The 27834-nt window shown below is 42.7% G+C and overlaps 1 protein-coding gene across 1 annotated transcript in view; it reads right to left on the reverse strand.

Annotated features, from left to right (window-relative positions):
• npas3 (neuronal PAS domain protein 3) overlaps nt 1-27834 on the reverse strand; it is a 383046-nt gene that overhangs the window by 225468 nt on the left and 129744 nt on the right. The window contains exon 4 of the mRNA XM_085768276.1: nt 8440-8684. Within this exon, the coding sequence (XP_085624402.1) occupies nt 8440-8684 (245 nt within the window). The remainder of the gene's footprint in view (nt 1-8439; nt 8685-27834) is intronic.

The raw sequence follows: 27834 nt of genomic DNA on the forward strand, positions 1-27834 counted from the left end.
GTCCACACTGCAAAAACTCCAAATCTTTCCAAGAATATTAGTCTTATTTCTTGTCAAAATGTCTCATTTCTAGTCAAAACTAATCTCTTTCCACTTAAAATAAGACTCACCACCTAAAAATTAACTTGTTTTTAGATCATTTTCACTTGAAATAAGAAGAAAATCTATCACTATCAGATTTTTCTACTTATTTCAAGCGAAAATATGCTTTAAAGAAGTAAAAAGTGTCTAAAAACAAGCAAATTTTTATGTGACAAGTCTTATTTTAGGTATTAATTAGATTTGTTTTGACTAGAAATGACATTTTGCCTAGAAATAGGACAAATAATCTTGGTACGATTTGCAGTTTTTACAGCAACTTCCTGTCAAACTAAATGTGACGAGACTTTTAATCTGAAGGACAAAAAGTTTGTGTCTCAGGATTTTCAGAGTAAAATACCGGTAAACAACATCTGATCTTTATAATTAACTTCTTCTGGCTCCAGAGGCTGAAGCTGCTTTATTACTGTACGTCTGCACCGGCTTTACATTCACCCCCATTAATAATCATAAACTGCTTCTTATAAAGGTGACGCACGGACACACACACACACACACACACACACACACACACACACACACAGACACACACATGCTAAATTGCACCTTGTGCCTCATGAGCTGCTGCTCTGAGCCGTAAGAAAGTTTGTGGGTCTTATAAAAAATGCCATAATTTATATTTTAATAACTGGAGAGAGAGGAAATTTATACAGAATGTAAAGCATGTGTGTGTGTGTGTGTGTGTGTGTGTGTGTGTGTGTGTGTGTACAAGTTGTGCGTCCTAAGGTGTGTAGCCTATACGTGTGAGTTCTTAATATGTACGTGTGTGTGTTTGTGAGTGTAAACCCTGTGTAAAACCCGTATGTGTGTTTGTTTATGGTGAGTGTGAGGGTGGGAGAAGTTGTGTGTGTGTTTGCATGTGTGTGTGTGTGTGTGTGTGTGTGTGTGTGTGTGTGTGTGTGTGTGTGTTGGTATGTGAGTGTTGGTATGTGAGTGTGTATATGTGTGTGTGTGTGTGTGTCTTGATTGTAGACCGGCTCATGAAGTGTGGCATTTTGGTGTCTGCTGCTCTCTGCATGCATAATGAATAACCAGGTGTCGGAGGGGGTCACACACACACACACACACACACACACACACACACACACACACACACACAGACACACACACACACACGCAAACATACCAACACATACCCACACACACACACAATCCATCACACACATGCAACAGACTGTCAGACAGACACACAAAGGCTGAAACGCTGTCGAACACACAGACCGTATGCACATGTGCAGCCACAAACACAAACACACATACACACCCAAACCGACGTACAGTCACATGGTGAGCGGTCAGTCGTATAAACACACACACACACACACACACACACACACACACACACACAGACACACACACGCGCGCGGCCGGGTGTCAGGATGCTCCAAAGGTCAGGGTTGTTTGTGCGTCGTCCTGCAGCAGATGTGGAGACTCTCTGACAGGAAGTCAAAACCTCCAACACTAAACTGGAGAAGAGCAACTGATGGGTCAATTACTGCAAAGGTCAACAGAGGGAGGGGGGGAGAGGGGGAGGAGGAGGAGGAGGAGGAGGAGGAGGAGGAGGAGGAGGGGAGGGGGGGAGGAGGAGGAGGAGGAAGAGAGAGGAGAAGGAGAAGGTGAAAGTGGAGGAAGGTGACAAAGACAAAAGTCTGAGGAGGAGGAGAGAGAGGGAGGGGGGAAGAGAAGTTGAGAAAAGAAGGAAGAAGTGGGGAGGAGAGGGAGAAATAAAAGGAAAGAGGAGAGAGAAAGAGAGAAAAAGCAAAAACAGATAAGGAAAGATGGGAAGAAGAGGAGGAAGAGTAGGAAGAGGAGAGGAAGGAGAGAGGAAGGAGAGACTAGAAAAAGAGGTGGGGAGGTGAAGATGAAGGAAGGAGGAGAGAGAGAAAGAAGGGAGGATGGGAAAAGAAGGAAGAAGTGGGGAGAAGAGGGAGAAATAAAGGGAAAGAAGCAAAGACAGATAAGGAGGAAAAGAGGGGGGGGGAGGAGGGGAAAGGGGGAGGAGGAGGAGGGGGAGGGAGGAGGAGGAGGAAGAGAGGAGGAGGGAAGAGAGAGGAGAAGGTGAAAGTGGAGGAAGGTGACAAAGACAAAAGTCTGAGGAGGAGAGAAGTTGAGAAAAGAAGAAAGAAGTGGGGAGAAGAGGAAAGAGAAATAGAAAAAGACAAAAACGGATAAATAAATAAAGGAGAGATGAGAAGAAGAGGAGAGAAATGAGAGACGAAAAGAAAGAAAGATGGAGGGGGAGGAGGGAGAGAGAGAAAAAAATGATGGGGAAAAGAAGGAAGAAGAGGAGAGGAAGGAGAGACTAAAAGAAAACATGTGAGGAGGTTAATATGAAGGAAGGAGAAGAGAAAGAAAGAGATGGAAGAGAGGATGGGAAAAGAAGGAATAAGTGGAGAGAAGATGGAGAAACAAAAGGAAAGAGAAGAGAGAAATAGAGAAAAACAGAAATGGAGATGGGAAGAAGAGGAGGAAGAGGAGAGGAAGGAGAGACTAAAAGAAAAGAGATGGGGAGATGCAGATGGAGGAGGGAGGAGAGAGAGAGGGGATGGGAAAAGAAGGAAGAAGTGGAGAGAAGAGGGAGAAATAAAAGGAAAGAGAAAGAGAGAAAAACAAAACAGATAAATGTATAAAGGAAAGAGAGAAAAAAGAGAAGAAGAGTAGGAAGAGGAGAGGAAGGAGAGAGGAAGGAGAGACTAGAAAAAGAGGTGGGGAGGTGAAGATGAAGGAAGGAGGAGAGAGAGAAAGAAGGGAGGATGGGAAAAGAAGGAAGAAGTGGGGAGAAGAGGGAGAAATAAAGGGAAAGAAGCAAAGACAGATAACTCTGAAGGAAGGATGAGAAGAAGAGGAGAACGAGGAGACTAAAAGAAAAGAGGTGTGGAGGTGAAGATGGAGGAGGGAGGAGAGAGAGAGGGAAGAGAGGATGGGAAAAGAAGGAAGGAGAGAAGAGGGATAAATACAAGGAAGGAGGAGAGAGAGAGAAGAGAGGATGGGAAAAGAAGGAAGGAGAGAAGAGGGATAAATAAAAGGAAGGAGGAGAGAGAGAGAAGAGATGATGGGAAAAGAAGGAAGAAGTGGATAGAAGAGGGAGAAATAAAAGGAAAGAGGAGAGAGAAAGAGAGAAAAACAGAAACAGATGAATGTATAAAGGAAAGATGGGAAGAAGAGGAGAGGAAGGAGAAACTAGAGAAGAGAGATGATGGGAAAAGAAGGAAGACGTGCATGGGGAAAAGAGGGAGAAATTAAAGGAAGGAGGAGAGAGAGAAGAGAGGATGGGAAAAGAAGGACGGAGAGAAGAGGGAGAAATAAAAGGAAAGAGGAGAGAGAAAGAGAGAAAACAGATACATGTATAAAGGAAGGATGAGAGGAAGAGGAGGAGGAAGAAGAAAATAACACACACACAGAGGGCGTGTGTATTATGTACAGTGTGTGTGTGTGTGTGTGTGTGTGTGTCTCAGTCCGTCCTCATCATCATCATCATCTCTCTCCGGTTTTAAAAAGCTCTGGTTTTTAGCATCGCTGCTCTTGTTGCTATGGTTACCCGGAGTTTAACGAGAGTCCTGATTGAGACCGACCGACCGGTTTGAACCCGACTGATCGGTAGCTATTGATCAGTATCATCATCATCATCATCGGTTATTGATCATATGTAGGCCTGTGACGATAACAAATTTTGCTGGACGATATATAGACCGAATCTCCTTGTTGTTTACATTCTACTTCCGGGTAGAAAACCAGCACGTAATTTGAATGAGATCAATAGTAACGAACGAGAGTTTAGCTATATATCATATTTTTCACGCCCTATCACCGTTTAGACAAATCTGAAATGATTGAAGAAACATTACTATTTCTGTGTGTGTGTGTTTTGTGTTGCTATGTGTTGTATTTATTCAGTTTGGGGGAATCACGGTGTCTAGAAAGCATCAGTGGCTGCAGCTGACAGGGACAGCTAACGGCAGCTAAGCTAACGGCGGTAGCTAAGCTAACACCAGGACGTCAGCTGTTAAAACCCTCCCGTTGTGGGACACGACATATAACTACTCCAGTTAGCTCAATCATGTTGTAACTCAGATATCCGCTGGAGAAAATATTTTTTCATGGAGCGTTTATTGAGTCACTGAGTTATTAAAGTTAAACAGGTAGCTAACCGTTAGCCCAGCTAATCTCTGATAACTATGACTAATTACAAAAATGTGCACACGTAAATAGTAATGTTTGTCCAATCATTGGTTTTATAGACTTTACAAACATCAGATTAGTCTAAACGGCGATATAGTGACATGAAAAAGTAGATATATATAGTGAAACTCTCGTCCGTCACTATTGTTCGAATGCTGGTTTTCTACCCGGAAGTAGTTGTAAACGACAAGGCGATTCGTCCTATTGTCCTACAAATTATTGCCGATGAGACCAAATTAACCACTAATGTAACGATAAAATTTCATAATAATGCAAATACACCCTTTCAAATCCAATAAACTTTTATTTCTCATGAGTATTTTTTTTTACCATTGTAATTGTATTGACAAGAACTTATATATCCTAAATAAATAAAACAGCGCACTGCAGCTCTTCTGTCCAATACACACTGGAAGCTTCACTTTTTATTCAAACAAACTAATGCGACTGCTACAGTTGTTAGATTTCATCAATGAGGCCAACATTTATCTCCTAAAAAGTATTTAACCAGTCAGCGGTAAACCTCTAAAAACCTGCGGATAAACTTGTTTTCTCCCCCGGGATGACGACGGAAGTTGCCCGGCCCATGAGCACGGCAGACCGGCCGCTGCTAACGTTAGCACATTAGCTCTGCTGGACTTAACGTAAGAGGAAATCTCCGGTAACACTTTACAATAAGGGTCCCTTAATTAATGTTAGTTAGAACATTATTAAGCATTAATTAACTGTTTACAGATATATGTGTGGTGGCCTGGGAAAACCCTTCACATGGTGGGATTTTGACATTTTCATGTTTTGATATTTCCATAAACTAGACGTTTTCAGCCATTCATAACTGTTTGAATGACTGAGATAGCCCTCTCAGATCAAAAGTTATGAGCATTTTGATCTATTATGACCAAAAAACTGAAAAGTGGGAAAAATGGCTTTAACTAGAACGTTGCTGTTTTAACCCTCTAAAGACGAGAGTTTTACAAAACATTAAACAGCTTCTGAACCGTTTATGATAGAGATTAGCTGTAAACTGTATCTGAATCGTGTGATTTTCTGCTTTCCGAGGGTCCTTTAATGGTGCCTCTGTGACAAGAATGGACCATATAGGGTGCGTGTGATCACGTGGTACGGGAACAGACGCTAACCTAGCGTAGCATCGATGCTAATCCGAACGTAGCATCAATGCCAAACAGAACGTAGCATCGGCGCTAAACCGAGCTCATCATCGGCACTTGCACAAGTTTTACAAAACATCAACAACCGTTTATGATAAAGATCAGCTGTAAAAAAGCATCTGAATCGCGGGATTCTCTGCTTTCCGAGGGTCCTTGAATGCTACATCTACAACAACAACGGACCTGTCTCCTCTAGCGCTGCTGCTGCGGCTCAGCTGGTGCTGCGGCTCAGCTGGAAACGAAACGCCTTATACTCGCCACAAAAACATAAAAATAAGTACTTTCCGTTTTGTTTTCTTAAAATATTTATTCACCACGATGTAGTAGGGAGTTCAAAGTACCAGAATCACACAAAATATCAAAATCGTGGAAATAGTACTTTTCCACCTATTTTGGCTATTTGCCACAATCGAACGTCCGCGACATCCGACGGGTTTTCCCAGGCCGCCACACATATTAACAATCACTATTATGTATTACTTAGGATTAGGAAACACATTAATTAATGTAGCCTATTAGTAAGCAGTTAATTAATGTTTACTACTCAAAGTTAGTTAATAAATTTAAAAGTTGAATAATGTAATTCGTTATCATTATGTATGCATTACTCAGCATCAATTAACACATTAGTTTATATATTAATGCTTAATAATGTACTAACTAACGTTAATTAAGGGACCCTTATTGTAAAGTGTTACCAAATCTCCTAACAGGCGCTATCTGGATAAACTGACCACAGACTGGGGATCTTCAAACTGTGACTTTCTCGCATGAAAAAATATTCAAACTTTAAAAAGTGACGTATTAACAGCGCTGCGGTGAGAATTAAAACCGCTTTCAGCTGCTTAGCTTTAGCTTTACCGCTAGCGCTGCCTGTTGCCACGAAATGCATTCTGGGAAACAAAGATCCTGGATGACTGACGAGATGGTTCACTCCGGCCCCGGTGCTGAGACTGATGCACAGAGTGAAGCCTCTCGTCATCCAGCCTGTTTGGAGGCCAGAGACCAGGAAAACAAATACGTGCATGCACATGACGATATATCGAGGCCAGAAAAATTATCGAGTTCATTTTCATTTATCGTGCGATTAATTGATTTATTGATTATCGTCCCAGGCCTAATCATATATTGATTCCATAGATCAGATCAGACTCACAGGGTTCATTCAGGTGCAGAGTATGTGTGTGTTTGTGTGTGTGTGTTTGAGTCTGTCTGACAGGATGTGTTGCTGTGTTGCAGGAAATATACAACACACACACACACACACACACACAAAACGCTGCAAGCTCTGAAACAATCACACACACACACACACAAACACACACACTAATTTGGTGTGTACATTTCTGGTTAGTTCATTAAAATGCATGCGCCTCTTCAAAGAGCCGACGACAATGATGCCATCTGCTGCTGTGTGGCGCGCACACACACACACACACACACACACACACTGAGAGACATGTGTAGAAATACCCATACACACACACACACACACACTGTTGCACCTACACAAACATTTACTTTTATTCACACGTTACCACAAACTGAACGACAATCTCAGAGCTCTTGGACGCATTACAGCTCCGACACACACACGCACGCAGGTAAATATCACACACACACACGCACACACGTAAACACACATAAACACACACCAGCAGAAATGTTGAAGCAGTTTGCTTTCATCTTGGGGTCATTCCTACGAGCCCAAACGTCCCTTTTAAAAGCGAGCGCTCCTCTCCTCTCCGGCTCTAAGTGCGTCGTCGCACAAAGGGCCCATTTCAAAGGCAAATTCCACTTAGATTCACAAGTGCTGTGTGTTACTCTGCTACTCCAGGCAGAAATTCATCAAAGCTTAATGTTCCCTTCACAGAGAATCACTCAGCGCACCAGCTAGTAGCCGTCTGGATATGTATGTATGCATGCATGTGTGTGTGTGTGTGTGTGTGTGTGTGTGTGTGTGTGTGTGTGTCTATGTGTGTGTTATTCTGCCGCTTTTCCATGTTGTTTGACAGCAGTTTACTGTAAAACCCTCCTGTTGTCATCCTGGTTCAAGGAGGGAAGAAGGAAGGGAAAAGGGAAGGAAAGAAAGATGGAGGGAGGGAACATATTGGGTCAAGGAAGGAAGGAAGGACGAAGGGAAAGAAGTAAGGAAGGAAGGACAAGGGGAAAGATGGGAGGAAAGAAGGAAGGGGGAAAATGAAGGAAAGATAGAAGGAGGGAGGGAACAGATTGAGTCAATTGGGTAAAAAAGGAAAGAAGAAGTAAGGATGAAGGGAAGGAAGGAAGGAAGGAAGGAAGGAAGGAAGGAAGGAAGGAAGGAAGGATGGATGGATGGAAGGAAGGACAAAGGGAAAGATAGGGGGAAAGAAGGAAGGGAAAAAGGAAGGAAAGATAGAAGGAGGGAGGGAACAGATTGGGTCAAAAAGGAAGGAAGAAGGATGAAGGGAAGGAAGAAAGGAAGGAAGGGAGGGAGGGAGGGAACAACGATTGTGGAAAGAAGGAAGGGAAAAAGGAAGTAAAGTAAGATGGAGCGAGATTCGTTCAAGGAAGGAAGAAGGGAGGAAAGAAGGAAGGGAAAAGGGAAGGAAAGAAAGATGGAGGTATATGGAGCAGATCAGATCAATTGGATCAAAAGAGGAAAGAAGAAGAAGTAAGGACAAAGGGAAGGAAGGAAGGAAGGAAGGAAGGAAAGAAGGAAGGGAGAAAGGAAGGAAAGAAGGAAGGATGGAGGAAGTAAACAGATTGGGTCAATTTGACCCAGAAGGACGACAGGAGGGTTAAATAAAGCAGAAGACGCTGAAAGTAAAATGAAACCAAAAACCAAAACCAACTGTTTAAGTCGCCCGCAGAAACAGAAACAGGAACAGAAACAAGTTTCCCATCTTCCCATCAGATTTTCACAATAAAAGCCTCTCGTGGCGGGGCTGAAGCAGCAGATTTTCAGAATAAAAGCCTCTCATCATGGCGGCCCCTAGCCGTGGCCCCTTACCTTTGACGGAGGTGTTGGGCGGCGGGCCCTCGATGCGGAGGTTCCACGGCGGGTCTCCCTGGTTGGCGAAGTCCCTCATCTTCAGGTAGCTGATGGTGAGGCGGATGATGGACGCCTTGTCCAGCTGGCTGGTGATGGCGCCCGGCAGCGGCAGCATCTTGGCCAGCTCGTAGAACTCAAAGTTCTCTTTCCCCCGCCGCGACCGCGCCGCGTCACGTGACTTCTCCTTCCTCAGAGCCTGCAGCCTGGACGGAGGAAGAGAGAAGATTAAAAAACAATGACCAATCAGAGAAGAGAACAGTTTCATTCTCCTCCTCCGTCAGAGCTAAAACGCGTTCGACGCCTTTCCCCGGAAAACGCAGCAAAACTAAAGATGGATGAAGTCGAACAGTTCTTAGAAAATTAGTCCAAACTACGTCTCTAAAGGTGGAAGATGAAGTTTTCTAAACGGATGAGAAATAAAAACCATCTGAAGACCAAGATCCCACTGAAGCTCCTCAACAACTACAACAGATTTATTTACTTGTCTACACTTTTTCAAAAACCACAAACCTGCTGAACGTTTCCACCTGACCAGACAGGATCTGATCTCAGCTCTTTATTAAAGGGACATTGTGTAACTTCTCCTGTTATCTCTTCACGAAACTCGATTATTTGGTTCTTCAGCCTGTTTTTCATTAATCAGTAACCCCCCCCATCAACAAAGTGAAGTGTTCCTTTCAGCTCTGAATGAGCCGTTCATATCATTCATATCTCCATGGAGCGGGTAAGCTCGGTGCTGCTGCCATGTGGTGTCTCCATGGTTACGCTTACGTTCAGTGGCAGCGTGACGGTAGGAAACCACGGAAACTCAGCGGAGACACCGGAGCTGTCGGCTCAGGTGGAGGTGGCGTCTGTGAAAAGTCACCGCGGTAACGCAGTGAGGAGGAATGGAGCGTTACACTGATGCTGCATTCACCTGCAGTCGGGCAGACGGCCGTCGCTATAACAAGCCAGATGTCATTTTAGTCACAGAAGTCCAGAGAAAGACGGTAAAACAATACCACATCGCCATGACAACATATTGTCACGTGTATTGTTTTGCCTCTTGTTTACATAGAGGCTTGTTTATGCCGTTACGTGCAGCGGCTGTCGTCCGTCTGCCGTCTGCCCAATTTCAGGTGAATGCAGCATGAAAAATACGACTGAGTTGCTTGAGATATATACAACCGCAACGCTAGATGGGAGGAATTCTTACACAATGTCCCTTTAAACTCAATCAAGAACAGTTTCTCTCCCTGAAAAACACTTGCGTGATTTTTGTGTATTTTCTGACCCAATGTGTTACGTAGTAAAGTGTCAGATCATACAGAAAAGGAAGAAACCAAACAATGGGAATGGGAATGAAGAATCTCATTTATTAGTTTATTCAGGACCAGGCTGAAGTTTATGATAAAAGCAGGTTTCTGTTTCTGTTTCTGAGTCCAAACATTTAATCCTTCAGCATTTAAAAAACACAAAGTTAATTTTCTTTATGAAAAAGAACAAACGTTTCTGCAGCTACAGACTCAGAACTGTGTTTTCCTACTTTTTCCATGTGCAGTGAACGCTCACCGACGTTTAGTGCAAACTAAACTGTTTCTAAGAGACGAGTTTATTATTATTATTAATCTTATTTTTTATTATTCTGTTTGTGACCTCCACAGTTTGACCTTCATCACCTCTTCTTCACCTTCACCTTCATCCCTCGCTCCTCCTCCTCCTGTTACCTCACACCGGTCTCTCTTTCTCCTCACTCCGAACGACTTCACTTATACTCTTCCCTCCATCCTCATCTTCACTCCATCACGTCTCACTCTATTACTTTAAACCAGAGAGCTGCTCTGTTTATTCCTTCTCTCTCTCTCTCTCTCTCTCTCTCTCTCTCTCTCCTTCTCTCTCTTTCACCCTTCAACAACAACAGTGACGACCATACTTTCCCGCAGCCTCTCATCATCATCGGACGCCGTTATGAATTAACTCAGCAATAAATCAGCTGCTAAAAACCTCTGTGGGCTTCCTGCCGGCCACACACACACACACACACACACACAGACACACACACACACACACACATAAAGACAGGTGATTAATTTTTGCCAGAGTAAAAAAAAAAAATGTGCGAGAAAAAAGTGTTAGAGGGATAAAAGGGGGAGAGAGGGATGTAAAGAGAAGGAGAGCGATGAGATGGAGGGATAACGGAGCAACACTTTAGAGGAGGAGGAGGAGGAGGAGGGGGAAGGAGGGGGGAAGAGAGGAGGAGGGGGAGAGGGGGAAGGAGGAGGAGGAGGAGTTGTTGTTTAGGGCTAGGGATGAAAAATGGCTGTCATCTGGCGAAGAATATCATTTTCATACTGTTTGTCATTTATTTATCAGCAAGAACAAACAGTAAATGGAGGAAGAAGAGGAGGAGGAGAGGAGGGGAGAGGAAAGGAGAGGAGGAGAGAGGAGGAAGGAGAGGAGAGGAGAGGAGGAAGAAGGAGGAGAGGAGAGGAGGAAGAAGAGGAGGAGGAGAGGAGAAGAGAAAGAAGAGAGGGGGTGAGGAGAAGAGGAGGCGGAGGAGGAAGAAGGAGAGGAGAGGAGGAAGAAGGAGGAGAGGAGAGGAGGAAGAAGGAGAGGAGAGGAGAGGAGGAAGAAGGAGGAGGAGGAAGAGGAGGAGGAGGAGGAGAAGAGAAAGAAGAGAGGGGGTGAGGAGAGGAGGAGGAGGAAGAGGAGAGGAGAGGAGGAAGAAGGAGAGGAGGGGAGAGGAGGAGAGAAAGAAGAGAGGGGGTGAGGAGAGGAGGAGGAGGAAGAGGAGAGGAGGGGAGAGGAAAGGAGAGGAGGAGAGAGTAGGTGGGGAGAGGAGAGGAGAGGAGGAAGAAGAGGAGGAGAGGAGAAGAGAAAGAAGAGAGGGGGTGAGGAGAGGAGGAAGAAGGAGGAGAGGAGAGGAGAGGAGAGGAGGAGGAGGAAGAGGAGAGGAGAGGAGGAAGAAAGGAGGAGGAGAGGAGAAGAGAAAGAAGAGAGGGGGTGAGGAAGAAGGAGGAGAGGAGAGGAGGAAGAGGGAGAGGAGAGGAGAGGAGGAAGAGGGAGAGGAGAGGCGAGGAGAGGAGAAGAGAAGAGAAGAGAAGAGAAGAAAAGAGAAGAGAAGCGAGGAGAAGAGAGGAGAGGAGAGGAGGAGTCTAGTTGTATCCATAGTGATCCAGACGTTTTAAGAGGACATCTGTGTTGATCAACATCAGTATAGATCAGTAGTTTGGTGATGACATCACAGAGCGTTAAAGAGCCACACACACACACACACACACAGACACACACACACACACACACACAGTCAACAACACACACACACACAATTTTAGTGACGACAACAAAAGTTCTGATCCTCGACGAACATTGACATGATTTATATTCAGCAAACAGTGAATAAGGAAACAGATTTTTGATGTTTATATAAAAATCCATGTTTTTGTGTGTCTGTGTGCGTGTCTGTGCGTGTCTGTGTGTGTGTGTGTGTGTGTGTGTGTGTGTGTGTGTGTGTGTGTGTGTGTGTGTGTCATAATGTGTGCGATTGTGTGCGTAAGAGTATGTGTATGTGAGCAAAGAGGTGTGTTTGACCTTGACTCAAAGAGACATATTTATCATGTACCGGATGAGTAGGTAAATGCAACACTTGTTGTGTGTCTGTGTGTGTGTGTGTGTGTGTGTGTGTGTGTGTGTGTGTGTGTGTGTGTGTGTGTGTGTCTGTGTTTGGGTCTTATAAACATGAAATGAAACCGCGTCGTAAAGTTGAGCCGGGCGACTTGATGGTGTTTTAAAGAGCTTGTCACAGCGGGTAAGGTGTGATGTCATAAAGTTCAGTGAGGTGGGTCAATGGCTTTTTAAAGAGCTCGTCAGCTGGAGGGAGAAAATATGTGCGTTTATATGTTTGTGTGTGTGTCTGTGGGTGTGTGTGTGTGTATGTGTGTGTGTTGAGCAGGTCGAGGTTTAACGTCCAGGTCAATTGGAGGTCAAACTGACCATCAGTCATGTGACAGGAGGACGCTGTCGTCGGGCAGATTTACCGTCTCGAGGTTTGAACTTCTTGAATCAAACTGTGTGCACTGCAAAAACTCAAAGTCTTACCAATAATACAGTATTTGTCTTATTTCTAGTCAAAACAAATCTCATTATACTTGAAATAAGACTCATCACATAAAAAGCAGCTTGTTTTTAGACACTTTTTACTTCTTTTAAGCAGATTTTCTCTTGAAATAAGTAGAAAAATCTGATAGTGGAGTAAGTTTTTCTACTTATTTCAAGTGAAAATTTGTTTATAACAAGTGAAAATGCTCTAAAAACAAGTAAATTTTTGTGTTGAGTCTTATTTTAAGTGAAAAGAGATTAGTTTTGACAAGAAATAAGACAAATATTTGTCTTTCTATATTTGTAATAAAATTCTTTAAAGGGACAACAAGGAGTTTGTATTTGGTTCCAAAAGAGTGTCATATTAATGTGGATGAATCTACGTTACCCACACTTGTTAATGGGTCCATTATCGATAATATATCGTTTTGTCTTTATAGTTATTTTGTTATTATTTAGTGGCCGACTCTCATTCTTGGCAAATGTTTTCGCTTTCGTCCGTCTTGCCAAGAATTTCCAAGAATTCTTTCCAAGAATTTCACTGTGTGTGCGGAGGCTCATGGGAAATGTAGTGTGAAAACACTTGGCTTTCCAAAAATCCTCTTTGTCCCTATATAAACACAATATGTAATAAACTTTGTCGCATTTTGTAATAAGTTGTTAAATCACGCACCAAATTATTAAATTTTCTTTTTAAAAAAAGGGCAACACGCACATTTTGTAATAACTGGTGCAATATGTAACAACTTACTACAAAATGCAACAAAGTTTATTAGGCTACATGTTGCGTTCAAGAATCTTATTACAAAATACAGCGTTATTACATCATGAGGTGAAAAATGATTACATCATAACATAATGTGGCGCTACACATCCTAACCTAACCCTAGGTGCAGTGGCGTGCACAGACTTTTTGAAGGGCAGGGGCGAAAAGGAAAAAAAAAGGGCACATATAGCGCGTCGTCGCCACTGAAGAGGGCACTTTAGCACACGTTTTGGTTCCTAGAGGGCACTTTAGCACACCTTTTGGCTCCCAGAGGGCACTTTAGCACACGTTTTGGCTCCTAGAGGACACTTTAGCACACGTTTTGGCTCCCAGAGGGCACTTTAGCACACGTTTTGGCTCCTAGAGGACACTTTAGCACACCTTTTGGCTCCCAGAGGGCACTTTAGCACACGTTTTGGCTCCTAGAGGACACTTTAGCACACGTTTTGGCTCCTAGAGGACACTTTAGCACACCTTTTGGCTCCTAGAGGACACTTTAGCACACGTTTTGGTCCCATGAGGACACTTTAGCACACCTTTTGGCTCCTAGAGGACACTTTAGCACACGTTTTGGCTCCTAGAGGGCACTTTAGCACACCTTTTGGCTCCCAGAGGGCACTTTAGCACACGTTTTGGCTCCTAGAGGACACTTTAGCACACGTTTTGGCTCCCAGAGGGCACTTTAGCACACGTTTTGGCTCCTAGAGGACACTTTAGCACACCTTTTGGCTCCCAGAGGGCACTTTAGCACACGTTTTGGCTCCTAGAGGACACTTTAGCACACGTTTTGGCTCCTAGAGGACACTTTAGCACACGTTTTGGCTCCTAGAGGACACTTTAGCACACGTTTTGGTCCCATGAGGACACTTTAGCACACCTTTTGGCTCCTAGAGGACACTTAAGCAAACGTTTTGGCTCCTAGAGGACACCTTTTGGCTCCTAGAGGACACTTTAGCACACCTTTTGGCTCCTAGAGGACACTTTAGCACACCTTTTGGCTCCTAGAGGACACTTTAGCACACCTTTTGGCTCCTAGAGGACACTTTAGCACACGTTTTGGCTCCCATGAGGACACTTTAGCACACGTTTTGGCTCCCATGAGGACACTTTAGCACACCTTTTGGCTCCCATGAGGACACCTTAGCACACGTTTTGGCTCCTAGAGGGCACTTTAGCACACGTTTTGGCTCCCATGAGGACACTTTAGCACACGTTTTGGCCCCATGAGGACACTTTAGCACACGTTTTGGCTCCCAGGGGGCACTTTAGCATGCATTTTTCAAATATTGGGCCCCCCCTGTGCATGCCACTGCCTAGGTGTAAATGTTGGAGTTATGACTGACAGCTGATTTCTGGTTTTCATCGGCTTCTTGTCTCTCTGAGCAGCAGCAGGAGGAGGAGGAACAACTCGAATCCTGCAGAAAACACTGTTGGAGCTGAATCTCAGCTGAATCTCTCCCTGTATTGTAATCCATTCACATCTCATTGTTCAGCTCAGGTTCACGTTCCCTTCGGAGACTGAGACGCATTTATTTTCACGCCGGCCTCATTTTTTCTTATTTGTTTGAGCAGAATTCAATTTATATTTGGGAATAAAACTCTCCTCCGCTTTAATTTCTGTTTTTTTTTTTTTCTGTTGTGTCCAAGATATCAGAATGGTATCTGTTTACATGATCGGCTCATCTGTCAACAGAGGCCAAACTGAGAGGAGGAGGAGGAGGAGGAGGAATATTTAAAAAAAAAAGAAAAAGAAAAGAAAAGAAAAATAAATAAAGGAAATAAAATCCATGCAGGGACGTCTCTGATGAGATAAAGAGAAACACAGCGGAGCAATATGAAGAGAGAGAGATGAAGGCTGGAGATAAGAGGAGGAGGAGGAGGAGGCTGCTGCACGGTGGCCGACAGGGAAATCTGTGGAGGTTTGAGGTCCTGACCGCTGATAGCCATCACACACACACACACACACACACACACTCACACACACACACACACACACACAGCTTTACAACCTGCGGCATTTCAGGCCCTTAACAACTGATGGAAATCTCTGTCGACACACACAGAGTTTAAACTTAAAGACTGTACAGATTTGAGTCTGGTTAAAGATGAAGGGATGGATTTAAACAAAAGGAAAGAACGAAAAGAAAGAAGGTGTGTGTTTGTGTGAGCAAGAGAGTGAAAAAAGAGGAAGATAAAGAAGAAGACAAGGAGAGAAAGAGAGAAATAAGAGTTCCATATACATATAGATTTATATTAAAGCTCCATACAGTATAAAGGTAGATGTTTGTATTAAAGCTCCATACAGTATAAAGGTAGATGTTTGTGTTAAAGCTCCATACAGTATAAAGGTAGATGTTTGTGTTAAAGCTCCATACAGTATAAAGGTAGATGTTTGTGTTAAAGCTCCATACAGTATAAAGGTAGATGTTTGTGTTAAAGCTCCATACAGTATAAAGGTAGATGTTTGTGTTATAGCTCCATACAGTATAAAGGTAGATGTTTGTGTTAAAGCTCCATACAGTATAAAGGTAGATGTTTGTGTTAAAGCTCCATACAGTATAAAGGTAGATGTTTGTGTTAAAGCTCCATACAGTATAAAGGTAGATGTTTGTGTTAAAGCTCCATACAGTATAAAGGTAGATGTTTGTGTTAAAGCTCCATACAGTATAAAGGTAGATGTCCATGTGTAGTGTGATTATAAAGCAGCTCTAGGTTCTATATTAATACTGTGAAAGTATCAAAGCCTCAGTCCACAGAGAAATGCACACAGCCTGAATTCAGAAACTGAGCCTTAAAACCAGCCGTCAGGACTTCCTGTCACTTTGTGATGTCACAACTAAGCCCCGCCCCCTCACCATCTGGACCCACCATCCAACAACCACACAGCTTTGCAGGATTTGGTTTCTCTGGGTGTTTTATTCTGAAATCTGTTTAAAAAATTGTTATTATCAAGTTATTTCTATGAGCTTATAATATTTCAACAACATTTTAATAAAAATGTCAAGTTGATGTTGAAGTTGAAGCTGCAGGAGAAAAAAAAAGATGGAGGAAGAGGAAAGGTGGTATGGGTGATCTCTCTCTCTCTCTCTCTCTCTCGCTCACCCTGTCTTTCAATTCAGCCAATCAGGTGACCTGCAGCCGAGGTTCCACCCCGTCAACTCCGGAGAGGACGAGAACCGGAGAGAACACACACACACACACACACACACACACACAGACAAAAGGCCCTTGAGGAGGAGGGTAATTGCTTCCATGGCGATGGGAAAGGAAGGCAGAGAACAAGTGTCACTTTGGATTAAGCCCCGCCTGCTGACATCGCCATGGCGATGACACTGCCGCTCTGTGTGTATGTGTATGTGTGTGTGTGTGTGTGTGTGTGTGTGTGTGTGTGTGTGTGTGTGTGGGATCACCGATCAGGGGACCGAGTGCCAAAACCAATCTACCAACTGAGAGAGAGGAAGCAAAGAGATGGAGGGAGAGAGAGAAAGAAAGAAAGAAAGAAAGAAAGAAAGAAAGAAAGAAAGAAAGAAAGAAAGAAAGAAAGAAAGAAAGAAAGAAAGAAAGAAAGAAAGAAAGGTTAATATGGGAAAGAGTAAAAAGACAAAGCCAATAAAAGGGATGAAAGAAAGGAGAGGAAGCGAGTGATCTAAAAGAGAGACAAGGAGAAGAGAAAAGAGGAGTGAAGGAAGGAGAGGAGGGGAAGAAAATAAACGAGTGTTTCGGGCCAGGTCCTATAGGACGAGAGAGAGAGAAGAGTTTTTCAAAATCGTTACTTTAAATAAAGTCTAAAGAGTTTCCTGTTTCAACCTGAATGTGTTTACCACCGTAACTATGGCAACAGATGACCTCTGACCTTACAGCAACAAAGTGCTGGTGTTTAACCCAAACTCTGACGTTTTAGGGAATAAGAAACTGAATTAAACTTCACACCGTCAGGGTTTTAACTGCTAAACCAGATTAAATCCTGGTTTAAATTGAAGACAAATTAACATTTAAATTCAGTTTTTTGTTGTTACCAAAACTTTAAACCTCCAGTTTAAAGGAGAATTAACTTTTACATCGGCTGTGTTTTTAAGGTGGATCGACCAAAATTTCATGTTCCTCTGCAGAGAAAACTGAATGAATGAAGTGATTTCATTTTAACTACGTCGTGCACACAAGTTTCATTAATGAAAACCCAGTTTAAATAAACAAGACATTTGACAAATACATACAGTAGCCTATAGTATAGGCCTACAATATATGTATATGATGACACGGGTCACACACACAGCTTCATTAGTTGCGTTTCCATCCACCTTTTTTTATTCGCATTTTCAAAAATTGCGAATAAATACTTGAATGGAAACGCCAGAAATTCGAATAAAGGCAGTAAATGCGCATAAAAGTTTATACGCTTGGAGGGGGTGGATTTGTCAGCGTATCGATTAAAGGAAATGCAAGTTTTTGTGATGGAAACAGATTATGCGAATTGAGGCAGAGTTTGTGGGTGAAGCTGCTGGACTTCACCCAGCGACGCCCCGGTCTCCCAGCTCTCGTCTCTGCACCGCAACACAAACGCTCCGTAACCCGTAATGTTTTGTTTATGACGGTTAAGACTACACAAACACACGCCGTAACATCGTTATGTAACTTGTTGATTTTTCACCGGCTTCGTATGTAAACAGATGCACATGGGCGAGAGGAGCGGAACCAAAACAGAGGAAAAGCGAGCAGACTGTCACAGTTCCCTACTGTCTTTCTGTGTAAATATCTCATGTTACAACATGAAAACCTGCAGTATTTTCTTTTAAAATGTAGCTGGTGCGGCTTATACAGGTGCGTCTATAGTCCAGAAAGTACGTAAATTGTCCATGATGTTGAGTGTCAGCTGAGTGTCAACTGTTGGATACATTCACGCTCTCTTATGACGTAATCTCACGGTGCACTCCTCCTCTCCCAATAATCGCAAAACAATAACGAATGGAAACGGGCGTAAATTCGCATTTGCTTTTTGCGCATTTTCACAAAATCCGCTTTTAAATTCGATACGACTTGTATGGAAACCTGACCATTGATAGATAGATAACCATCCTCCTGTAGGATCACAGAGACCTCCCACTGAGAACTGAGAATTCAGAGGTGATGGGACTATTTTCAGCAGCGTATTAATCCACATTTAATGCTACAGAAGGAACTAAGTGTGTAAATGTGTGTGTGTGTGTGTGTCCATGGTGATGCAGGAACATGTGACCCAGAGCTACAGTTTGACTCTCTGATGTGTTTTAATAGTTTTTTTTTTTTTTTTTTAGAAACAAAGGAGCTCAATGGCTCAGAGGAAGAAGATACATCAGCCTCTGATACACACACACACACACACACACACACACACACACACACATACAGTACACATACACATACACAAATACACACACACACAAACACACTCTCTCTCTCTCTCTCATTGAGACATTTTGGAAAATGTCCTGCAGTGTTTGGATGCGTTCACACCATCTATCAGTTTCACCAATCTCTGCCTCCTGCCACGCTGCTTTAGCATCAACCAGAGCATGACAGCAAGCAAGCACTTTACACACACACACACACACACACACACACACACACACACACACACACACACACACATGCACCGCACACACAGGTGAAAATGTGTCCTTTCATAGAAATAAACAGGAGATAAAACAGAGCGACAGTTGTGAGTTACTGTCAGTGTCCACATCTCTCAACTGATATAATAGTGGATTTATAAATGATGAATCATCATTTGTGACCCGTTCCATCAAAATGAGTCGGAAGTCGCAACGTTCTATTTTTAGATAATCAGCTGATAACGTGGAAAACCCATAGAAAATCCCAAATTTTTTTTTACCCTAATTTCAAAGCAATGACATTCAAAAACAATCTCCCAAAGTTTCACAGTCCAGATAATTGAGAAAAGACACGAAAATGATGATTAAAGTTGACTTGCAACTTAAACCCTCTGAAAATGAGTGTTGCTTCGGTGCAAAACATGAAATATCTCCTGAACCGTTCATGATAGAGACGAGCTGTAAACTGCATCTGAATCGCGGGATACTCCGCTTTCCGACGGTCATTGAATGGTGCCTCTATGACGAGAAGGGACCATGGAAGGGACGGGTAAAGAAACAGATGCTAAACCGAGTAGCATCGACGCTAACAGAGCGTAGCCACGATGCTAAACCGAACGTACACGCTTGCACATGTTTTACAAAATGTCAACAAAACATGACAACTTCTGAACCGTTTATGATAGAGACGAGCTGTAAAAAGCATCTGAATTGTGAGATTCTCTGCTTTCCGAGGGTCATTGAATGGTGCATCTATGACAACAAGGGACCGTATAGGGTGCGTGTAATCACGTGGTACAGGAACAGATGCCAGAGTCACTGGCAAAAACTTTAACTGCAATTTTCTCAGATTTTAGAACGGAATAAGAGAGTGAAAGATCGTAATTCAAATGGCCGCATCTCGAAAACCATCAAATGTATGACTTTGACTAGGGTATCATTTTAAAGCTTATTTTCTAATCTTTCCATTGATACCAAAATCTCAACTTTGAAATTTGGGTCACTGTGACTCATTTTGATGGATCGGGTCACATTTATTAAATATGAAAATATAAAAAAAAACATTTATTACTGTGGTTATAAACTAATAACTCTGCATCAATATAATAACAATGCGTTTATAAAAGGTAAATGAAGTGTTTAATAATGTTTAACTAATGATCCACAGTGTGTAGGCTAGTTATTATAGAGCGTTATCATTGTTATACAGTATCAGGGCTGATGATGACATCACAGATGGAGGCGGGGCCACCAGTGAGCAGCTAAACGCACACACACAGACACACACACACATCATTCACAAAGTGGAAAACCATGTTGATGGTATTACAGCTTCTTCCATCCTGTCAGCTACAATCCTGTTAGCGGCGCACACACACAGACACACAAACACACACACACTAACACACAGTATATTTTCCTTTTTTCACTGAGTTGAGAAGCAACTGAGACGTTTTGACTTCAAACTGAAAAAACAAAATCCATTGAAATCTTATATTTATGTGATTTTCATGTTTTTATTCACATTAAAGTGAAGTTAATTAACATAATTAACTTGTTCTGCAGCTATAACCTCAGTTTTATTCATTGTTGTTATATTTAATCATCCTATAAAGGCTATGTTCTTTTTTCTGTTGCCTTCTATTATATTTCTGCTGTTTCCTGTTTGGTTTTGCAGCAGCAACAACACATTTCCATATCTGATCTTATTTTGTTGTTTATTTAATTTCATTTGACTTTCAAACCAGCTGCATGTGTTTGTTTTTGTTTTATCCTTTTGTATTTATTTTTTATTCATTATCAGCTTCTACACAACTGCATGATCGTTTTACACAGAATAGAAAATGTATAAATATATAAATAGAACAGTTAAATCTCTAATAAATCTTCACGTGGCTGTAAAAACCTGTGTTGAACTTAGTCAATCAAATATACGTTTAATTTTCCTGTAAACTTCCCCTCCATTTAAACTGTGACATCATTTATTGATTGAATATTTATAATGTAATTTTTTTTCTTTTTTAGCTTCCAGACATTTTCTCATTTAATTTCACAACAGCCGTTATCTCCTCTGGAAGGAAACTTTAATGCGCAAATTCATTAATGCACAACACAGCACAATTAAGCAAAGCTCATATGACTAATACGATAAGGAATATTATGGAGTAATAATGTGAATTTTATGGATATGAGATGAGGGTTTTAATTACTAAAGATGAATAGTAACATGAATCACTAACAAAATCCGACATGAATAAACGCGGGGCAGCAAATTACAGACGGCCATGTTGGAAGTGATAAATAAATAAAATAAATACAGTGAAGTGAAAATGTTAATGATGTAAAATCAATCTGGTGCTGCGAGGAAATCATCTCTCAGGTTCATCTGCAGCAGAAACCTTCCTGTAGCTACTGTGTGAAACTACTGGTTATTAGCTATCATTATTAGCGGCTGAGTTTATCAGTCTTTAGCAGCTGGATGACGTAACTCTTATAATTGAGGCTATGTGGTTTGAAACAAACAGGCTACAGATTCTGGAAGTTGTTTCTTTCACCCAATTCTAGTGTAGCTCGCTAGTCCACCTTGCTAACATCCACCTTTAAAGTAGTTAGAAATAAATACAGCTTCATAAGTGGACTTTAAAAAAAAAAAAAAGGTCAAAAAGATGAAAAAGAAATTACAAAAACAAAAGTCGTCACTGTTTTTTAAGGCTAATTCTTCCAGTGTAGCTACAGGAGCCATGAAGGAAAAGGGGGATACGATGTGAAGCGTTCATGGGACATGTGACGTGTTCATCCACAAACCAAATATGGATTTAGTAGCTAAGGACTAAGTTTAGCGTTAGCGCTATGCAGGGCCGGCCCCTGGCATAAACACTCTATGCGGTTGTTTAGGGCCACAGCCGTTACGTGGGGGGCCACAAAATCAGAAAGGTACCAGGGTTCATTCAAGTCATTTAAACATCCTGCACGCACGCTACAAGCTTTAATGTGAAGTCAATATTCAGCTTCTTTTATCTCACATTTGAGACATTTGGTGAAAATAGAACGGCAGAATGACAACATTTGTGCTCAAAAAGCAATCTTACAAAATTTCATTTTAGACTTGTTTTCTACACTTCTATATTACTGTATTCATATCCTATTTCAAGCACCAAAAAACAGTTCGTTCTCAAGACTGAAGGTGTGTTTTCACAAGGGATTTGAAATGTTTCAAAAAGCAGACCTCAAATTTCCAGCATTTGGCCTAAATTATTTCTTTATACAGTGTTCTAGGACAAACTGGCCTCAGTGTGTTTACAGCAGAGGTTCTAATATTTAGACAGAACACTTGAGTATTGTTACATCTGCAAGTATCTTAACCCTAGAACACTAACGTCGGGTGATTTTCACCCATGAAATATTGTTTCATAATTTTCATTATGTTGCTGTTGTCTGAGTTTCATGGGTCCCTGGGTAGCTTCATACTGCTCACTGACGTCATTGAAGGTAGGCATGTTACCCTGCTCCCATCCCTAGTTTTTTCAGCAGGCACATGTTCGGGTGGATTTCACCCGACGTTAGTATCTAAATCTGGCAACCGTTTCTGGTGATGCTGAAAATTTTTCTTTTTTCTTTTAACTCCACCAAATAAGGCTCAGATGTCCCACAAATGGGTGGTCTGAAGGACCAAGTCCCAGCTCCATTAGTTTTTTTTAAAGGAAGTTTTTGTTAAAAAAACAAAAAAAATCACAAATTTTGGACATTTTTTATAGGGTCACCATGATACCTTTTTTTTCATTTTGTGAAACATTGTATAGTGGAAAATTAAGGAAGTGTACTTCAATTTGCCATGTATTGTTGTATTTTAATATACTTTGATGAGAAATATTTTTTTATGGGTATATTATATCGGGTAAAAAATACCCGGCGTTAGTGATGATGTTACTATTTTTAACGTTAGTGTTCTAGGGTTAAAAAGATCAATTTAAGAAAATATGTTAAAGTCGAGAAAATGGCCTCAAACCTCAGAGGGCATAAACACGTCTGTATTCAGTTTTAACCAGTGATTTGGTGTTTGCGCTTAGAGTGCAGGGCCACTAACAAAAATCTTGTTTAGGGCGGAGCCACCAAAATCCTAGGGCCGGCCCTGGCGCTACGAGCTAACCAGCGCTACGAGCTAACCAGCGCTACGGAGGCTATTTCATGGTGGTTTTGTGTTTGTGTTTATGAGCTACTGTCACTTTGATTTAAGTCTTTATGATGTCATAGAAGTGTTTCTGTGATTTCCCAGAATGCTTTGCTTCAGTGTCCTTCTTTTTTTCTTTTTTTTCACTCTGCTTAATCACCGGCGCTGTGACATCACTTCCTGTCTGGGGAAGGTCAGAGGTCAGGAGACCAAAGGGAAGAAAGAAAGTGAAAACAAAGGAGAGAGAGATGGATGGAGAACGACAGAGCACAGGTGCTGAAGGGCAGCGGGGGGAACGAGGGATGATGAAAGAGGGATGTAAGAAGAGCAGGAGGTGACAGCTGCACAGGGAGGTGTAATCGTCTTCACCTCCTCTGAACTCTGTCGCTCCACACCTCCTTTTCCAGTCGCTCCACATTCCTCCCTCCTCTCTTTCATTTTCCCTTCACCCTTTCACCTCTTGTCTTCTTTCATCCCTCCTCCTCTTTTACCCCCCACCTTCCTTTTCTTTTCTGTTCTTCCTTCTCTTTGTTTCTTCTGCCTGTTGTCTTCCTTCTCCTCCCCTCTTTCTTTCCTCCCTTTATCTTCCCTTCTCTATCTTTCCTTTCTACTCCCTCTTTAATTCTTCTTTCTCCTTCTTCACACTGTCCTCTTTCCCTCTTCCCACTCATCTTATCTATCCTCTTTTCCATCCCTCTCTCCACCACCCTTTTCTTTTCGGTTCTTTCTAACTTTCTTCCTCTCCCTTTCCTCCTCCTCTCTTCTTCCCATCCTTCTCTATCCTTCCTTTCCATTCCTTCTTTCATTCTCCTTTCTCTTTCTTCCCCTTTCCCTCCCTCCACTCATCTTTCTATCCTCTTTTCCTCTCCTCCTCTTTCCTCCCTCTCCTCTCTTCTTTCATCCCTCCTCCTCCTCTTTTACCTCCACCATCTTTCTCTTTTCTGTTCTTCCTTCACTCTCACGTCTCCTCTTTGTTTCTTCCTCCTGTCGTCTTCCTTGCTTTCATTTTTCTTCTCCTCCCTTCTTTCTTTCCTCCCTTTATCTTCTCCTCTCTTCTTCCCATTCTTCTCTATCCTTCCTTTCCACTCCTTCTTTCATTCTCCTTTCTCTTTCTCCCCCCCTCCACTCATCTTTTTTTATCCTCTTTTCCATCCACCTCTCCTCCTCTTCTCATTTTCTTTCATCTCTCCCTCCTCTCCTCTCTTCTTTCATCCCTCATCCTCCTCCTCTTTCACCCCTCATCCCTTTCTTTTCTGTTCTTCCTTCACTGTCTCCTCTTTGTTTCTTCCGATCCTGTTGTCTTCCTTGCTTTCATTTATCCTCCTCTTCTTTATTTCCTCCCTTTATCTCCCCCTCTCTTCTTCCCATCCTTCTCTATCTCTCCTTTCTACTCCCTCTTTCATTCTTCTTTCTCTTTCTTCACGATGTCCCCTTTCCCTCTCTCTACTCATCTTTTCTTTTCTTCCTTCACTTTGTTTCCTCCTCATCATCATTTTTCCTTCTCTCCTCTATGTTTCCTCATTTCCTCTCCCTTCCCTCCCTTCAACTCCTCCTATCTTCTTCCCATCCTTCTCTATCCTTCCTTTCCACTCCCTCTTTCATTCTCCTTTCTCTTCCATCTTCACCTTGTCCCCTTTCCCTCCATCCCTCTCTCCTCCTTTTTTCTCACTCTTCTTATTTTCTTTCATCTCTCCTTGCTCTCCTCTCTTCTTTCTTCCTCCCTCACATTTTCCTTCCTCCATCCCTCCTTCACTTCCTCTCATCATCACCTCATCTCCTCTGCTGCTCCTCCTCCTCTCTCCTTCTTCCCTTCTTTCTTCTGTCACATTTTCCTCCCTTCCTCCATCCCTCACCTCCTCTGCTCCTCCTTTTCTTTTGTCTCCTCCCTGTCTCCTCTCCTCTCATCACTCCTTCCTTCCCTCCTCACTCCTCTCTCCTATGTCTTTACATCCTCCCCTCCTCCCCCCCTCATCCCTCTCTCCCTCCCTCCCCTCTGGGTTCACTGGTGTGGAACAGTTCAGTATTAGCTCTGAAATTAGCAGCAGTCCCTCGTTAAAGAGTTGGCAGGAGAAGAGCGTGCACACACACACACACACACACACATGCATACACACACACACACACACACACATGCATACACACACACACACACACACACACAGTGTTAATGGTATAAAAGCTGCTGCCACCTTGGAGACACAAAATTACTTGAGCACCTCTTTCTCTCCGTGTCTTTATCATTTCTTCTACTTTTCTTTCTCTCACTGCAATCCTTCCTCCTTCCTCCTCCCTCCTCCTCCTCTTCCTCTCCTCCTCCCCTCTCTCCCTCTCTCTTCTTGTCCTCCTGTAACCTTCAAACAAAGAGACATCTCTCTCCTCTCCTCCTCCTCCTCCTCCTCTCTGGCTGACGGCCAGTTAGACAGTGAATGACTCTTCCTCCCCTGACATCCTCCGTCATCCTCCTTCTCACATCTTCCTCCTCTTCTTCCTTCCTTTCTTTTTTATTTCTCTCTCCTTCCTTCCTTCCTTCCTTCCTCACCTGGTTTTCAGCTCCTCTCTTCGTTCCCTCCCTCGTATCATCCAGTTTTATCTTATCCTCCGTCCTCCTGTCTCTTGTTTACAGTTTGTCTTCTGATTAAACAGACACATTAAAGCTGCAGTGTGTAACTTATTTGTCTTTTTATTAGCAAAAATGAAATATGTCTTTCATAAATACATATTTATATATATATATATATATTTCATTTAGGCTATATATATTTCACTGAAGTGGAATCACAGCTGCATCCAAAGTAAAGCTTTCTGGTACCTTAGAATGAGTTGTTACAAGTCGTTACAAATACATAAGTGGGCGACGCACCGAACCGAGGCGGCCATGTTGCATCGCCATTTTTTTTTTTACGTTGAGTGGCAGCGTGACCGTAGGTACGGTAACCGCGGAAACTCAGCGGAGCTGTCGGCTCGGCCTGTTAAAACTGTCACCACTGTGTAGTGTGAGGAAGGACGGAGGCACCGGTGTTGCATTCAGGTGCAGTCAGGCAGACGGCCGTTGGCAAAACCAACCGGATGTCATTTTACTCCACCAGAGAAAGACGGTAAAACAATACCACATCGCCATGACAACATATTGTCACGCTTGTATTGTTTTTTTCTGATGCTGTCTGACGTCTGCCCGATTTCACGTGAATGCAACATCAAGAATACGTTCCGATATGCAACCGCACCGCTAGATGGGGGGAATTCCTACATACTATATACCTTTAAGCTTTAAAAATGGTGGTATGTTTATAACTGGAGACAGGAAGTGATGTTATTTCCAATAATCAATCGATCAACCTCAAATATGGTTCAAACACCTATGACTAATGCATGAATGTAAAGTAGTCAGGCCTGAGTTTTAAAGGTATATTGTGTAGGAATTCCTCCCATCTAGCGTTGCGGTTGTATATCACAAGCAACTCAATCGTATTTTTCATGCTGCATTCAGGTGAAATTGGGCAGATGTCAGACGGACGACAGCCACTGCACGAGGCAAAACAATACACGTGACAATATGTTGTCATGGCGATGTGGTATTGTTTTACCGGCTTTCTCTGGACTTCTGTGACTAAAATGACATCTGGTTTGTTAGCGACGGCCGTCTGCCCGACTGCAGGTGAATGCAGCATGAGTGTAACGCTCCATTCCTCCTCACTGCGTTACCGCGGTGACTTTTCACAGACGCCACCTCGACCTGAGCCGACAGCTCCGGTGTCTCCGCTGAGTTTCCGTGGTTTCCTACCGTCACGCTGCCACTGAACGTAAAAACATGGCGACACGACATGGCAGCAGCACCGAGCTTACCCGCTCCATGGAGATATGAATGATATGAACGGCTCATTCAGAGCTGGAAGGAACACTTCACTTTGTTGATGGGGGGGATTACTGACTAATGAAAAACAGACTGAAGAACCAAATAATCGATTTTCGTTAATAGATAACAGAAGTTACACAATGTCCCTTTAAGTAAAGCTAAAGTGTTGTCGTCTCCAACTCTCTCAGGAATGTGACACTGTTCCTTTAAGACAACCGCGTTTCCAATCAGTCAATCAGTTTGATCCAAGATTTTCACATCTAATTAAGGCTGTGAGTGATATCACACACACATATACACACACACACACAAACACACACACACACAGACACACACTCAGCAGTGCGGTGCAGACTCATGGCTCAGATAACAAGATGGAAGCATCACAGGCCAAGACAGAGTCAGGACCTGACAGAGGGATGTCTGCATGTCTGTGTGTCTGTGTGTGTGTGAGTCTTTCTATGTGTGTGTGTGTGTGTGTGTGTGTGTGTGTGTGCTGGAGGTGTTTATGTACTTGAAGTGTGTGTGAATGAGAAGCAAAAAGGTATTTTGGCAGAATATCACACGGTGTGGTGCAGCCTCTCCACAGGCCTCTGAGCTCTACAGCGCTAATTAGTTTGGCAACAGAGTCAGAACAACATACCTTTGGCCTGCAACACTGTCGACACACACACACACACACACACACACACACACACACACAGTCACACACACAAACACACACACATCTATACAGCGCTTTCCAACAGCTAAGTACACACGCTGTCAAACACACCTGCTGCATGCCGAGGCTACAAAACACACACACACACACACTGTTGTTGTTCATGTTCACACACTTTAAATCTGCAGCTCAACATTCAGAGCGGAGCCTGCAGGTTTCATTTCTTAATGCTGAACC

The sequence above is a fragment of the Trachurus japonicus genome, chromosome 22 (assembly GCF_045865225.1).
Source record: "Trachurus japonicus isolate A0001 chromosome 22, Traja_1.0".
Classification (NCBI taxonomy): domain Eukaryota; kingdom Metazoa; phylum Chordata; class Actinopteri; order Carangiformes; family Carangidae; genus Trachurus; species Trachurus japonicus.